Source organism: Phodopus roborovskii, unplaced genomic scaffold (genome assembly GCF_943737965.1).
Source record: "Phodopus roborovskii unplaced genomic scaffold, PHOROB, whole genome shotgun sequence".
Taxonomy (NCBI): Eukaryota; Metazoa; Chordata; class Mammalia; order Rodentia; family Cricetidae; genus Phodopus; species Phodopus roborovskii.
Window position 1 is genome coordinate 277,897 of NW_026125958.1, and position 17,768 is coordinate 295,664.

At 39.0% G+C, this 17,768-nt stretch overlaps 2 protein-coding genes across 14 annotated transcripts in view; one reads left to right on the forward strand and one right to left on the reverse strand.

Annotated features, from left to right (window-relative positions):
• Window positions 1-17,768, forward strand: part of Cask (calcium/calmodulin dependent serine protein kinase) — a 309,975-nt gene that overhangs the window by 162,262 nt on the left and 129,945 nt on the right. The window lies entirely within an intron of this gene.
• Window positions 5,388-6,615, reverse strand: Gpr82 (G protein-coupled receptor 82). Its single transcript, XM_051179184.1, has one exon. It carries the CDS (start codon window positions 6,587-6,589, stop codon window positions 5,606-5,608), a length of 984 nt encoding a protein of 327 aa, XP_051035141.1. The 5' UTR covers window positions 6,590-6,615; the 3' UTR covers window positions 5,388-5,605.

The window sequence follows — 17,768 nt, forward strand, 5'->3', positions numbered from 1 at the left end:
TTACTAACTTACCTATACTTAGTGAGATTCAAGTGCCTGTTCTAATGGGTGATATGTCTACTGGGCATTGTAAGCCTTCGTACCTGTTAGGTCTCAGGGCATCCATAGATCCACAACTCCTCCAGCTGTGCTCACACACAGTACCAGTATATTTCGCACAACTAATGGTTTAAATTTTCACTTGGTTTATTATGTTAATATTTTTACCAGTAAAACAGCCAAGTTAGTGACTTGTATGTATATATGTGTGTGTGTGACTTGTCATATATGTTCATTTTAGTTTCTACAGTTAAAATTTTTTATTTATTTATACCCCTTATAGTTAATAAAGAAAATAAAGGCCATGACAATATTTCACTTCCATGAGGGAAATTTAGATTTAATTTGTTTCATCTAATTATCAATCAATCATATATTCTTATTCTCTCCCTCCCTCCCCCTTTCCTTCCTCCCCCCTCCCTGCCTTAGCAGATGATCTAAAAGTAGTAGATTTTATATCAATTAATAATACTTTTTCCTCTGCTTAGTGGTTGGTTGTTTTTTCTTTTGAAATCATAATTGAGAAGAGGTGTTTTGGTTAGATTTAAGCATATAGTACCACATAACCATAGTGGAAACTGCTTGCTTTGGAGAAGCAGTTTCTCAAGAAATTGTATTTTTCTCAAGAAAATTTTTTCTTTGAAGTTTCTGGAGCCATGTAATGATAATGAAGGGTCTCCCAGCAGTCATACTAGTGAGATTTGACGCTTGGTGTGGGAAGCTGTCTAAGATATTGCAATATGCTTAAGCAGTACCCTGACCTTTGCCCATTAAATGCCAGTAATGTCTCCAGCCATCCAGGTTATAGCAACCAAAAATGTCACTTGAGGCATAAAACTGCCCCCAGTTAGAACCCATTGTTGTAATATTATATTGCTTGTGGTTTGTGTCCTTGTGGATACTGAGGCATGCATGCTCTGGTTTTTCTTTTTTCTTTCTTTTTTTTTTTTTTTTTTTTTTTTTTTTTTTTTTTGCCATCTTCTTCCCTTTAATTCTTTAGCTTGTGAAAGGTCAGGGAATCTTCCATCTTGATTCAGTGATATTTCCCCCCCTTTTGTCCTCTCAATTCAAAGTACATCAAAGGGAAATCAGACCATTGTCAAGGTCAGTGAATTTCCTGGCTCCTTGGCTGGTTCTGGGAGAGCTGGCCTGATGCTCTCGGCTTCCCCGAATCCCAAAGCATTGCCTGGGTTTGCAGAGACCCAGCATTCTTCAGCTGTCTGTCTCTCTCACTCTGGTACATCTGCAGGAATTGAAGTGGGAGAAAAGCAGCTGTTGAGCGTGCAGACTGCTTGCCAAGCACAACTGCTCTCTGTCCTGAGCAGGGTCTGGCCCAGGAAGTTTGGGAGCTCAGTTTTTAGTTCTCAAAACTGCTAGCCTCAGTTGCGCATACACTCAGCCCAAGGCCTCCTGCCTCAGTGTTTCTGGTTGTGCTTCCTGGGTGGTTTCCTCTGCATCCTGTGTCAGCACGCCTGACTGCTCTTTGGTCCCCTTCTGCTCTCAGTTCTCCTTTCACCTGCTGAGTGCCTGACTTTATGATAAAAGTGCATTCTCCACACTTCCAGTTGCTGAAGCTGTGCTGATTTCTTGAAATATCCCTTCCTCTTGTGCTCACTCACTGACATTTCTTGTACACCAGCTACCGTCACTCAAAAGTCCCTGTGTTATATAGTCTGTTTTAAAGAACTAGTTCTCGATAAAACCAATTCACTTGTTTATTCCTTTTTAATTGAACATAGATTCTTTTCATACACGATATCCTGATTAAAGTCTCCCCTCCCCCTACTCCTCCCAGTTCCTCCCCACCTCCCATCCAGATCCACTCCCTTTCTGTCTTTATTGTTGATTATTATTAGTACTTGGGCATTGCTCTTAAGAGACCCTTGAGCATCTTGTGCACACTTTGATTGAGTATAAGCTTTTAGTCATTGGAATTTGCAAAAGGGCTCCATAAGTTCTTAAAAGGATAAATATTTCTATTGCTTATTAGAAGCAGCTCTTTCCACTACTCCTCACCTGAGCCCGGGGATGAGTATGTCATATATCCAGACAGGTTTTAATATCGGATATAAAACTTTTCTATCTGTAGTAACTTTTTGAAGTGGGATCAGGGGGCCAGATGACTATCACATCGCAATCCCTAGCTTTGGGCTACATGACCAAAATGCTCAGCAAATTGCCAGTGTTCCCTTTGTGGTTTGCCTGCAAGCTTTCCTTTCACCCACCTACCCATCATAGCCCCCACCCAGACAGACTGCAAGGCCAGGAAGTCCTCGCCAAGTCAGAACCCTGGGTCATCTTCCTCTCATACCCAGGAAGGGCTGACTTACTTCACATTAAATAGTGCGTCCTGACTTTTGTTTGTCCAGAGTTAATAGTTTGCATTCCTAGTTTATAATTTCACGGTTGCCTAAGGAGACTGTGTATGAGGAAGGAAGAAAAGGGGAACAGTGCCTGTTTCCTATAGTTAAAATATTGTTTGAGATTTCTCAAATATAAATGTTAAAATTAGGGTAGATTTAGAAAGTGATACTTTATATAAAATATTTTTCTATGATATTAAATAACCAATTCTTCAATTGCTAAGGAATTCAACAGGCTAGTCACCTGTTTAGGAAATCATGCAAAGACAAATATATTGAGAATAAACGCAGCATATGGTTTAATACAGCTTCCATTTTCTGTCTGAATGAGCAATTTGAAAAGAAACCACATACCTATTTGCATGTCGTTTTTAAGTGTAAGTAATTCTAGTTTGGTAATGTCATTCATTTATCTTAAACATAGCAAATAGAGCTGTAAAGTGATTTTTTTTTTAACAAGAGCTCACTATGTAGCTCTGAAGCTCACAGAGATCCGCCTGCCTCTGCCTCCCAAGTGCTGGTATTAAAGGCGTGTGCCATCATACCTAGCCTGTAAAGAGATTTTTCAAATCATGTTATTATTTTATCAGTATGGGTGTTTTTCCTGTGTGTATGTACCATGTGAATGCAGTATCATTGGAGGACATTAGATTTCCTGGAACTACAGTTACAGTCGTGGGCTACAATATGCATGCTGGGAATCAAACCCAGGTCCTCTGGAAAAGTAGGCAGAACTCTTAACAGATGAGCCATTTCTTTAGCCCTTTAAAGTGATTTTTAAATAATGACTTTTTAAAGATATATATATATATATATATATATATATATATATATATATATATTTTAAACTCTTAGTGCAGTGAGTTAATATGGTATAGGTTCCATAAAAATTATGATCATTTCAATCCCTCTTAGACTAATTAGTTTGGGGTCTAAAACTCATGTAAGGATAATGTGTTGTAACTGGAGAAATCTGAGCTTCTCAGGCAGTCTCCCAGTGGGCTCTGAGTTATTCTGTGATTTGCATGTCTACAAAGTCACTACATCAGATACCTCAGTTTTCAGCCTGCACACAAGGAGGTCACCAGGAATTTGTAATTCTCCTTTGTCTCTGCATGTTACTGAACCAAAAATTCACTCGGTACTATGAAAGAATAGGTATACAGGCTGGGAGATAAGTCACTTGGTGAAGTACTTGCCACACAAGCACAAGGACTTAAATTCAGTGGCCAGCACTTGTAATCCCAGTGTTGAGGAGACAGGCACATCCCTGATGCTTTCTGACAAGCCAGCCTCACATAATTTGCAAGCCCCAGTGAGAGGCCCTCTCTCAAAATTAACATGGATGGCTCCTGAGGAGTAAGACTTGAAGTCAACAGTGGCCATACCCAAGCAATGCCCCAACACACTCGCATGTGCGTGCACACGCGCGTGCACACACACACACACATACACACACACACACAGAAGCAAACACATGGCACAGCATATACACTGTTAATACCTGATGCCAGAATGGGTTTCAACTTTGGATATTTTCATCTTTCGGTTAAGGAAAGAAATAAAACAACAAGGATTTACTGAGGATGTTTCTGTATTGGATTGTTGATGAAAATTTCACAAAATGTCTACTAATTTTGAGCACATAGCACTTGGAAAAACTGTTCTAAACTTCTAGTTCAGGAGGAACAAAATCTTCCTTGAAATTACATGAACTTAATGTAAACTTCTTTTTGAATGGCAAAGTAATTACGAAGTGGAACAGCAAACACTGACTCTTTACCCAGTTTCTAACAAAGTGATAAGTTGTAGTTAATGGTTGATTTTATTCTACTCTTTTGTTTCTATGTGAGAAGAGAATGGAAGTAAAAAAAAGAAGATAGATTGTAGCTCCAAAGGAGCTCGTAATAATTTGGGGACTAGTTTTTATTTTTGCTTTTTAATCATTATATATATATATATATATATTTTACATATATATATATAATATACAGAATATAATCACTATTTTTCTTACTGGTGAGATTACATGAAAGAAATTATCACTAAGAAATAATTACTTATTAAATATACTTAGATACTGAGGGAATTGAAATGACCACTTAACTATGCGTCTGGATTTTTTTCTTCAGTACATACATTAACATGCATTTTTTTGTGATGATTAAATTTATACTTATGAAGCATATACACACAGGACCTAACACACAGCAAGTATTGACTAGCTGCTTGCTCACAATAGAACAGTATCTAATTTTAAGTAATGATATGAATCAGGTCATATTTTCTGTTCCACAATTAAAGAAATTAATGTAAAGAGGCTAAGTAATTTGCCATGATTGTCCAGCTAAATAAGAGATGGAGCCAGTACTGAACCCACAGAGTTTAAATCCAGAGGCCAGTCTTTTCTGTAATACAATTACACTTCTTCACCATTCATTCATTTAGTTTACAAAATTTAATTGAACAGAACTATGTGGCAGGTACTGTCATTAACAATAACATCATTATTTATATTGGAAATATATGAACATAGCATGACGATGGGCATATAATTCTATATTATATTGCTTTTTATTTTGACAAAGCATAATCTAAATGTTTAAGCATATTTTAAGTGAACTCTATCTATTAAATATTAGAGTCATCGATTATTGCCTTTCCCAGTAAAATAAGTCAGATAATACCAAATTTACTTTACAATGCATTGTTTGTCCAGTTAGACAAGACTTAAATGAAGATATTTCTTACTGGCTGTCTTTTCTAGTACTTAACATCCCTAGTTCTTTTTTTGAGTTACCAACAAAATAAAATTTCATCATAGATGGGTTCTTGTGTTAGGTTAAAAAGCAGACAAACCCATAAGCCTTTCGCTTCTTCATCCTTCAAGTCATAAAACATTGTGTATTAAACAGAACAGCCACAGTTGACTGAAACAACAACCAAAAAAGTTTGTTTGATTGTATACACAGTGGAATCCTTTTGGTATACTCGACTTGCTTCTAAAGTCTGCCATCTCAGCTTTCGGTATAAGTAGAACTGTAAGTCCAATTTTATGCCTGTATTTGTTTATAAAACACAAAGAGGGTTCCTTGGTGCCCATTGTCAACCAAGCTGTGACATGTTCATCATATAATTTATGTCACTAATAAAGTCACATGAATGGTGGTTTCCATCCAAAAGTCAACCATATTTGTGGTGAATTAAGATTTTGTAAGGATATTATATAGTGTCTTCTTAAAGGTTTTGTCCAATAAAAGAAATATAATGGGATCTGTACTACTTCTGGCTGATGCAAGACAAGTGAGGATATTTTTGGCTTCTATTAAATAATTCAGCTGTTGACAGTCTCCTCTCCGGTGCAGAACATAAAAAATGGGTTTAAAAATACTGTATGGAAGAAAGCAAACTACTAAGAGGACCTGGATGATCAAAAGATGCCTTTTCACAGATCTGTAGGTCAAATCCCTCTCTGTAATGGAAGTACAGGTTCTTATTTGTCTCAGATGGCTGACAAAAGAATAGTATGATATTACTACTACTAAAAATGAGAATCCAATAAATGTGGTTCCAATGAGGCCCGCAATCTGAGAGATGCTGGCTCCCAATTCCATCTGCCGATTGTAGCACTGACTTTCTCCTTCTTCTGTAGCCTCTACAACTGAGTAGTATAGGGTAACAGGAATAATTATGACCAGCACAATTCCCCATATGTAAGTACACATTTTTCTGGCAAAGTTGGGCTGGCGAAATCTTTTTAATAAGTGACCATAGAACATTCTCTCATAGCATGAGGTGGCCTCTTGTGTGGATTCCTTTTTCATTAAGGTAGCATAACGGCTTATGGCAATCCAGCTTAAAATTAAGAGGCTGACAAACATACTTACGTGCATAGATAGAGTTCCCAAAAAATTGACCAGTCTGCATTGTACAGATTGATATTTCCAATAGAAACCCTTCAAAAAGTAGATACTCATGAAAGGCATGGCAGTGCACACAAGTAAGTTTGCAGTCACAAGGTTTGCCAGGTAGACATGCGTTGATGTTTTCTTGCCTATTTTTGTTAAAAATACCCACTGAGCAAGTGAGTTTCCAAAGAGACCAATAACACACAAAAAGATGTAAATGATCGGTAAAGCTGTAGTAGAAATCATGGATGGTTGAATGCATGTCGAGATGTTATTCATTTAGATCAGATTCTCTTGAATTTTGTCACAGGAGCTAGAACAGAATTACATATACTTAATATTAAAATTGTATGTAGTATCTAAGCCTTTTTTTTTACCTTTGGGTAAAGCAACAAAATACATTGGATGAAGCTGGAAAATCCAGATGGTGTCTTACCTTTTCTAGTTGCCACAGTGGTGCAGTAAAAGTAGAAGCAACAGTGTTTAAAGTGATGGATGGATAATGTTTTCGTCTAAAAAAACAAAATTTGATACAAATAGTTAAAAATGCCTGAAATTTATCATTCATACATTAGAGGAACTTATAGTCCTTAGATTATAAAGCAATATGTAAATTGTGATAGGATTTTCCTAGAAGTCTAAATGCACATAGAAATGAATGTATGCTGAGGAGAGACAGTGACACAAATGTGGCCACATTAGCAGACAGGTCAAACCCATCACTTCATATGATAACTTAAAATTATTAAATAGTTTTTATTTGCAAGTTTTTATATTAAATTTCTAACTTTTAAAAACTAATAAATAAAAACTAGTTTTTAATTACATTAACTACTTATAGTTTCTGAGTATATTTATGGCTAATTTAAAACACTTTTCTATAGTACTACTGGAAGAGTCTTTTTTCATAAACCAGAAGTAAACTCAATTCCAAATGAACAAAACTCAGACAAGATCCTAAATTAAACAGAAGAAAAACATTAACACCAAGTTTAAACTCCAGAAGCCCATGGTCATTATGAGATCATCAGATCTCTCATTCCAAATAGTGCTAAACTCCCACACTTCAGTAAATTAAATTATTTGTCAAAACTATACTTGGTATACTTGGTGGCTAGAGTACCCTAATGTGTCCTCCTCTGTCATCTAATATCTGTGTTTTTCAGGATTTGTTTGTTTATTTGAAGTATATAGTGTTTTCAACCCCATGTATATGCAGGTGTGGTTTTTACTATTTAAAAAGTGTTCATTTTTATTTTATATACATGGCTGTTTTACCTATACATATGTCCATGCACTCCAGTGAGTTACAGATGGTTATGAGCCACTACGGCTGCTGAGACTCACTTGAACTTGGGTTCTCTGGAAGAGTAACCAGTGCTCTTAACCACTGAGTCATCTCTCCATCCCTGGGTTTTACTTTTTTGTTTTGTTTTGTTTTTGAAGACAGGATTTTTCTGTGTAGCCTTGGCTGTCCCAGAACTCTCCCTGTAGACCAGGTTGGCCACTGCCTCCCAAGTGTTGGGATTAAAGATGTGCTTCACCACCACAGCCCAGTTTATTTTTATGTTTTTTTGTTTTTTGTTTGTTTGTTTTTAAGACAGGGTTTCTCTGTGTAGCCCTGGCTGTCCTGGAACTCACTTTGTAGACCAGGCTGGCCTCCAACTCTGCCTCCTGAGTGCTGGGATTAAAGGTATGTGCCACCACTGCCTGGCTTGTTTTAACCTTTTTATATCTTATTTTTAAATCTTTCTTGCTGCAGAGGTTTATTTTTCTCCTTATTTTTTTTTTCAAGTGAGAATAACAAAAAAGTTACTAGGTTCTGGTCAAATAAGAATCATGATTTCTGTCTTCCAAAAGGAACATGATTTCTCTTTGGAATGCACCATTTCTCTATTGTCTTCATCATTAACTTGTGGAATGCCATATTTTGTGCTCTTTTATGTTGTACAGCACAGTTTCTTTTTTTAGTCACTTTCTCTATTTTGATAATAAACATAAAAACATTTTCCCATCTTCTGACCTCTGCCTCTTGGGATTATTGTATTCTTTACCCCTCTTCAGGATCATGGTCTTATTATTTTCTGTATCTTGGATTGCATTAAAATTATATGTCAGATTTTATAAAAATGAGTATTATTTCCTAATACATTATCATTTTTAAACACTGTGCAGTTGGTCTGCATTCAAATACCGCAGACCTTAATTAAGGTCTAGCACAGTCTTCCCCCATTTATTTCTTTACAGTTTTTATTTAGAAATCGTGCCATATGTTTCAAAGTGCCTTTATAGCTGGTGAATCGCATGGGCTGCAGTTGTAGGTAGTCTTAAATATGCAAGCCTAATCTGTATAACACTGTTGATTTTAGAATCAAACAGAGACTGAAGTGAACCAGTTTGTTTCTTAAGAAAAATCCCCTGTTCAAAGGAGAATTCGGTTGTACAGAAGGGACAAAGCGCCTTCCAAAGGATGAAGTTTCATTTATGAAAAGCAGTAGCTTCTGCCTCAAAGACAGTGCACTGCATACTAAAAGCAGCAGAGGTAATGGTGCCTCCGTGAATATCCATAACAAATATTCCCTAACAAAAGGCGGGCAAGAAAATATTGAGAATGATCAGACAATCATGCTATGTCTCTACAGAAACAAATGACAACTAACACCCTCTCTTTGGCTTCCCAAATTTGTGTCCTCTTCAGCAATAGCCTTGGATTCTAAAGCTACTAGAAAAACAGTTTCTAAAATTTGTAAAATACCATTAAACTTGAGAAGTCAAATAAAAGTGAGCTCTTACAGAACTGCTTCCAAGAAATTGTCTCCAAGTGTGCATTCCCCTCAGCTGAATGTCTGTGTACACGCTAGGTCTCTGCTGATGTGACAAGTAGAAAAACTTCCACAACTCTAGCAGTTACTCATGGCTAGTTAAATAAACACTTGCTATACTGACTACCGTACTTAGTGATCAGCTTTCACAGTTCAAACACTTTAATCCTTCCAGACATTTAGAGTTAACCTTAAAGCTAAAACCAAACAAAGAATCACCCTTACCTGGATGAGGAGCTTATGCTGACTAAGGATATATTGTTCAGCTGACTGATGCAAATTTCAGACTCAATTCTCTGATCTTCACTCTTCCAGTATCCTTATCCAGTATGGATAGAGTCTTGCATGACACTAACTACAATGGAGAGAAAAGGGAAATTAGAATATTGAAGAAATTCAATAGTTATGGTAGATGTAGCAACCGCCTCCTCCTCCTCAAAAAAAAAAAAAAAAAAAAAACTCATTTCTCTATTTTTTAGTGGGAGGAAGTTAGTGGGCAATCTACCTGTAAACATATTTAGTGTACTTCCTTATGATTATTTCCTGAAGTAGTTAGCGTCACTATTGTGATTAGTTGAAGTTACAGTCAAAGGTTTGACCGCACATAGCTAAGTGTTTTTCTGTGAGCATTGTGAGCATGACTGAAAGAAGTACTCTCCACTAACTTAATAAAATGCCCATCCAAATTCTTCTCTAAGTATAACTACAACATCATCTGTGGGTGGCTTCTTGTCAATCCATCTTTCCCAAGAGTAGAGAAAACCTAAAGTTCAACTTTTCTTCAAATTGGAATGTGCTTAAGGTAGTGAGTTGAAGTAGTGCTTGAAGTAGTGATGCATTTGGGGGTCCTTGGAAGTAGCAAATATGCTTCAGAACAAGTGACTAGTTATAACAAATCGTACAATTGTTCAGTCAGTCTGTGAATTGACCACTAAGCAAAGGGGAAATTTCCATAGCCAGAGCTGTGTACACTTTAGCACTGCGCCACTGAGCTACATGCATCCCCAGCCCAGTTCTGCCAATTCTTGTCTCCAAACCCAACTCCATCCTGTATGCTTACCACTCATTCAGTATGTAGAAGATCAGAAAGAAAGTTTATTCAAAGATTGATCCTGAGAAACTGGAGAGGGTTATTAGTGGCAAAGCCTCATCTTAGAGAATGGGTTACAAGAAAGGGCTTTTATAGGGAGGGAAAGTCTGGCTGATGCCGTGGTTCAATGGGTAGAAAACTGCCCATTCCCCTTCCCCTTCTGGCAAGAACATAGTAATCAACCTTGACCTCCTGGGGCTAGTTACAAACACTAGCTTTCTACAAGTTAACCTTCACAGCAATTTGTATGCTTTGTGTTGATTGATGCAGAGAATTCAATGAATAAGGAGAGCTACGCATTCTGATATTATCTGAAAGTCACCAGAAGTTCAAGTTCTATAAATCTAAAAATTGTTTGGCAATTGCCATTTTGTCACTTTGCTATGCTTTTCTTCAGCATTTAGAGTAACAAACGGCAGAAGAGGCAAAGAAAACTCTGCCAGCAAGGGAAGGGGTGCACAGCTTTCTTCACATTATTCCACTTGAAACCCACACTCCCCCTGCCTTCATAAAAGCCCTTTTCCCTTTTGCAGTACTGGGGATAGAACTCAGCAACTTTGCATATCTCACAGGCCCTTTCCTATACCTGAGTTCCCCAAGATGTACAGCTCCTAGAAAGGTGGCCATTGTCACATTCTTGACTGTTTTGGAATTTAGTGTTCTGTATTTTCCTTAAACAGTACAGTTCACTCAGATATGAGGCACGTGGAGCTCACAGAAGTAGAATGGCTACTTCTAGGCCATTCTACTTCTAAGCTGGAGCTTCTTACAATTCAAGGAAGACTTCAAATGCTCTGTGAATTAGAAAATGGAAGAGAGAGTAAATCAAAGTGGTCAAAAAAAAAAAAAAAAAAAAAAAAAAAACCACGTTGTGAACATAACTGAAAGGAGAGAACAGAGAATGCTAGGAATGCTAGTAAGATAATGGAAATTTTTTTTCTAAGAAAGTAGAAAATATTTCCAATAGTAGAAAAAAATGATGTTGGGTGATACTACACTAACAAAAGTATTACGTGTCAGGGAGACATTGTAAGAATGTTAAACCAACATGCAAGTTCTCTAGGAAATAAGTGCCCCTTTATTACAAGGACCTTTCTTTGGTTCTTTGTGTTCCCCACCATTCACCTCTTTGAAGTTCTGCTTTCCTTGTCCACATGGAAGTGCTCTTATCTGATCACTTCTTCTATCATCTTCCCAAACAAAGTATTCTGCTCTGATCCTATATCTGCCCCCTGGAAGCGTTAGCTTCCCCAGTTCAAGTCCTGCCTTGTGCTACATTTTCTTGGAACAAAAAGCCCTGCCTTGAGCTAAATTTCCTTGATGCATATATCGAGTGCAGTTTTTAAATCTGGCCCCAGAATTCCTTTGGAGTACTTCAGTAAGACTGGTCCAAAAAGCAGGCATGTGCTCATTCAGTTTTTCAACCCATATGAGCTGTTTTTACTGACTCTGCGAACTTGGGGAACAGGAGGGGTTTAAGGTCACATGTACCAGTATCCCTCAAAGCCAGAGGTCATGAGCTAGCTTAGTCATACCTGAACTGATGGGTTTCAAACGGAAAGTTATTTTTTGGCTCTCCAAGCTAGTATCTAATCTGGCTGTAACTGGCCTTTTAAATAGTCCATCTGACCAATAAGAAGCTCAGGGCATTGAGAGGGGAGCTGGTCTACAAGACAAGAACACGTGTCTTATTTTATGCACATTAGAACCTTACATTCTAAAGATCAGGATTTTCCTCAAAGGGGGTTATGGTAAGCCATGCTCAGTTCAATGCTTATCCAAGCTAGTTAGCTTTAGACATAAAGTGCAGCCCTGTTACTCAAAGCTGTGCTCTGTTCAAGCTCACTGAACCTCCTGTTCTCTTCAGGATGTGGTGTCTAGCCACAGCCCTGTTGCCAGTTCTACTGCTCTCCGGCCCTGCCATCTACTACAAGAAGCTGTAATCATGGGAGACCCATCTGTAACTGGAGTTTTAGGATGTGAGCCTCTTCTCCAGTAGCCCTAACTTCCTGGACTATGGCACCCATCCTATTGTGCCAAATCGAGAAACAGTGAGAAATTGTGAAAAGCAGAGAAAGGAGAGTTAATCACATGCACACATTGAAAAGAGGAACAGATAAGTGTCTAGAAACCCCAAGTCCCTCTGCAGGGTACTGACATCAGCTTTTAGGTTTTAAAATAGACAAATTAAGGCAAGAAGGCAAGAGCTATGCATAATTAAACAGCCTTGGTCAAGGGATAGCCAATACTTTGTGTGACTCGCCTTGTGGTCAGCAGATTTTTGTCTCAGCTCTGGTTCAGCGAGGTGGTCCTGTCAAAGTTCTTACTGTTGGAGGGGACAGGGTGGTTGTCAAGAGATGATTGCTCATGCTGTGCTCATGCTGTAATCCTCACTGTGGATAACTGTCCTAATCTGGTGGATGGGATCCCAAAGACTGCTAGTTTAGGATAATGACTGAAGACTTTTAGGCACCTTTTAGGCATCTGGAGTAGGACATGGTAAAAAGCAGATACCAAGATGCCTGCTTTGGTTTTGTCTTTGTGTCCTTGGCCTTGAAGGGCAATGGAGTAAGTTAGTTATCGCTGATTTTTTTTTTTTTTGGAGACACTCCTTAGGTGATTAAAGCATAACATGCAAGGCAAGGTAAAAGGGATATATACAAAATGAAAGGCAGAGATGCCAGGCTTACATTGTGCTTTCAGTGACCTGGGGGGGGGTCTAAGTGAGAAGACACTGATTTGGGGGAAGATCAGGGTTTTTCCCCTCTTTTTATATGTACGGATGTGTACATGTGTTTGAGTGCATACGGGTGCATCCGTATGTACATGGGAAAGCCAAAGGACAAATGTGGATTCTATCATCAGAAACACCATCCACCTCCATTGAGGACAGAATCTCTCATTGGCATGAGGCTCTCCAGTGTTGCTAGACTGGCTGGCCAGCCAAGCCACAAGGATCCACCTGTCTTTGCCTGCCCAGCACTAGGATTAAAAGCACTTCACCATACCTGGATTTTTTTTAATGGGTTCTGGGGATCAAACTCAGGTCCTCCTGTTAGCGTCAAGCACTTTATCACCTGAACCTTTTCCCCAGCCTTTCTAGCAAAAGCAGTTCCTACATGTCTGTTAAACATTGTTTAGTAGTACCCCCCAAAAGGTGTTCTTGCTTTTAGGAGCTGATTTCTTACCAAGCAGCATGAATATTTGTCTCCATAACTACTAAAAACAATATTAGAGAATTCTATCCAAAATATCACCAATGTCCTTAGTTTCAATCCCAGCACCAAAAACAAGAAAAAGCAAGTTATCAAGCTTGTAAAGTGTCTAATGACAAAACACAATGGACCTGGTAATCCAGGTTTCCCGGCCCTTCGGCTTCGGCTTTTGTCTTTCTTATAGGCCTGAGTACAACAGCTAACCATTACCTCCCAGGAATGCACAGCACAGAAACATTATAGCAACCTCCTTTAGCAGCCATCACAGAATTGGGATCATCTCAGAGGTGGAGGCTGGGATGCAAACAAGAAATTGGCAGGTTTAGGGAAGGAGGAAAATCTTAGTAATGGATTAAAGAAAGCAAGACTGTCTTGAAGGAAAGAGTGTAACTTTTAGCATCTTTGAATCAGCCAAATCTGATTCATATCCTATTTCAGAACCAACATTGTTTTCTGTGTGTTTTTTGAAAGCCATAGGTAAAGATAGAAATGGGCCAGGAGTTCTATTACTACCATGCCTGTCTGTCTTTGCAGTGCTCAAAGAAACTTGCTTTCTTTTTTTAAAAAATAGACATTGCCGATAAGGAAGCATGTAGCAAGATTCTGAAGGTAATGTGACCTATTGCATTGCCCCATATAAACACACACACACACACACACACACACACACACACTCACCACCACCACCACCACCACCATGAAGCAGCAACTGGGAATGCAGAGAGACTGAAGTAATTAGGCATGTACCAGTGTCCAGAGGTCCCCTCTGCTCCTTTCCAAGAACAAAGTTTCCTGGCCGTTTTATTAATAAAAGTGTCTTGAGATTAAGGCTGTGTTCCATGTCACTTTCTGTCCTTACTCAAGGAAGTAGGTAGATAGCAAGAGAAAATGAGGGAGAAGTGGGCATGATGTCTTCCTTCCTGTACCTGTAAGAGTCTGTATTTAGTTTCTCCTGTTGAGAGCCCCAGATATTGGAGCAATACATTTTATATAAACTGCTCTTGGAAAAATTGATAATAGCTAGGCATGGTGGCACGGGTGTTTAATCCCAGCACTCAGGAGGCAGAAGCAAGTGGATCTCTGACTTTGAGGCTACTCAGCTTTACATCGAGAGTTCCAGGTCAACCAGTTGTATATAATGAGACATTGTCTCAGAGAGGGGATAGGTAGGAAAAAGGTGAATTTGATAATAAATGGCAATCCCGTAACTACATTTTTATAGTTATGCAGATACATACATAGAATGTTTAGGGTATCTCTAAGATAAATGCTATTATTCTACTTTCTAGATGTCAGGTAGAAGTCCGTAGAGGACAAACATATTTTCTGTGGTTACACAACTAGCATAGGGCCTTGATTTGACTCAAGTATGAAATGCTACTTTCTCTTGACTCAGATCAAGTAGGAGAGCACTCACAGAATCCTCGTTGATGATTCCTGCTAACCTAGAAATCTCTCCCATTGGCACTTGCATCTTGGTAATATTTTGATGTGTGGAAATAGGTTAGAGTTGAAGTAGTCGTTTCAGATCATCATTCCAAACAGCCTTGTTTTCTAAATCTTTCAAATAGCACCATTTATGGCACTGCTTGTGATATTTTCTTGTTGCCTTTTCTTTCAGGGAAAAGCAACCTTAAATATAATCCCTTAGTAAAACTAGAGCACTGATGCTTGGAAATAATAAATTTACTTGAGTTCCACATCTCCAGAAATAAATACCTAGTAGAAAACAATGGGAGAGAAAATCCTGCATTAAAATTTAACAGAGCTGTTCGCGTCTGTAGAGCTTTGGCCGCCAGAGGGCAGTGTATCACCAGTGTAAGCTGAACCTGCCTGCATTGCAGTCATTTCCAGCTGGAAACTAAGCAAATAGAAGAATGTGGGGTTTGTCCTTTTAAGCCCTAGTAAATCTAGAAATGTCCTTATTCTAGTGGATGAAAACCATTTTAAATATAAAATTAAAATAATTTAAAGATAATAATTTCTGTCCGTAAGATGAAAGCCCACTCATTGGCCATGAATAGGATAGATCATTTAAGGGTTCTTTGGTTTACTTTTGTCTTGTCTTGTTCTAATGATTATCGTTAAGACTGGCCTCTGTGAAATATCCATGACTATAATTATCCTGGGGGTTAAAGTGTGACAAGCTGGGTGTGGTGGCACAAGTACCCAGGAGGCAGAGGCAGAATGAGCTCTGTGAGGCCAGTCTGTCCTCCAGGACAGCCAGAGCTACAAAATCCTGCCCACCCCAAAAAGAAAAGAAAGTCTAACATTGTAGCATGGGACAGTTTTGTGGCCATCCTGCAGTATTTAACTTTGAAAATAAAATTATGGTGGCTGATGGTTATAGTTTGAAAAGCCAGATAATACTAAAAGGCTTGTAATGAAAATAACTAGTAAATGTATTTTAAAGTAGATTTTACCTTCTGAAGAAGTATTAGAAGCCATACCCTTTGCCCTCCAACTGTCATCACTTCCTCCTATACCCTGCCAGTCATCCTGATCCTTTCTACTAAAGGTTCTTCACAATTCAGTACCCTGCATCAGGGACACATATGTGGTTTTATCCCTGAGAACATGGGGTTTGTCACTAAACCTTCAGTCATTCTGCCACTCCCCATCTTGCCTGGGGCTCTCACAAAACTATACCATTCCCTCTTCCCACCTCACAGACAAAAGAGCTGACAAGAAAATCACTCAAAGAGCCCACTTTCTCTAAAAGAAATGTCTTATATCCATTACTCATTTTGTGGAAATTGGTTTTAATACATTCTTTTCATTTTAATCTACCACAACTCTTTTAATGTGCTTTCAAATTTGATGTTTGGACTAGGCTTTTACACTTTTTTTCTCCAAGTACAGTAAGCTGGCTCTCTCCTTAGGGATGAATAAAGTGTATGTACCTTCGTGTCCGTCCACTGTTTCCTCGGGAACATTCCTCAGAGGAAGGGAACTTGTGCTTCGCAAAGGACAACACATGTCCCAGGCAGGTCTTGGAGCTGACACACTGCTTTGATTCCTCTTCATATTAAAAGCTACATTAAATGTGCCATGAATCTGGGCTAGTTCCTTTGCATCTCTTATCCACCATGAATAGCCTTGCCCTATCTTTTTGCTTCCAGAACATTAATCTAGCTTTGCAGTAAGACTGGAAGAAAAACCCAATACTGCTGGCTCCTAGTAGTTTGTTCAATCCTGAGAGTGGGGTATATTGATGGAAAGACGATCATTCCAGAAGGATGGAGGAGCTGTTCTTCCACCCCACTGGGCTGTCCTCGTCACTCAAGGTTTCATTGCTTTGAGGTTCATAAATTGCCAATCCTTGGAGACTCACATGTTTACTTAGTAGTCTTCTCTTCCCAGTTGCCACAGATACTTGGAACAATGTAATCTTTACCCACAAGATCTGACCCCATGTGTCCTGTGTTTTTCAAGCCTCGCTGGCCACAAAGGGGAACTGAATATGAGCTGTCAGTTCCCTTTGCAGCCAGTTGAATGTTTGTTTAAACAGTATAGAGGAAATGGTGTTTTTCTTCTGAGTACATACTGAATTTCCCCATCCGTGTGAGCATTTCTGCTTCTGACAGATGCAGAGGGGGTATAGAAGAGAAGAGGGCATGCAATTGTGAAAACCAGAGTCTTAAAAGAGAAAGTAGGGACACAGACAAACCTGAACTGAGGAAGAGAAAGAGGCTGAGCATAGAAAAGAAAGGCAGCAGAAGGGAGTGTCCCGGCTGCCAACAAAGTCTGCATTCGTAGGACACTAGAGAGGGCAGGATGGAGACACAGAAAGGAACTGCCCCTAAAGGACTGTCTGTATCGTCTATGCCAGCAGTATTAGGTGAAGGCATAAAGAGCTTTTGATCTAGAAACTTACTGTTGGGAAATATTTGAAGATAGGGCACAGACTGGCCCTGGTGGTGTATACTTGTAATCCCTGAACTTGGGAGAGTCCATCAGTAGAACAGCGTGTTGGAGGCCAGCCTGGGCTACATGGAGAGTCCCTGCCTCCAAAAGAATAAAACCAAGTAACACAGCAGGGAAATTAGGATTGCGACTCTCACTTGAGTTCCTACCAGTCCATCACCGCTGTTAGGAATGGGAGCCAGGATTCAGTTCCCTGTTGAGTTTCTTCCAGAGTTGACCCAGAGCAGCTTTCAATGTATACCTCCCTAGATCTCGTGTTTACCCTCAGCGTCTGGCCATTGCTCTTTGTATATTCCTGCCCTTTCCCCTGGATTTGGCTATTTGGATAACATGCCAAATATTCTCTGCTTGCTAGGTACATTTATTAACTCATTCGGCCCTCTTAACAACTCTCTGAGTGAGGT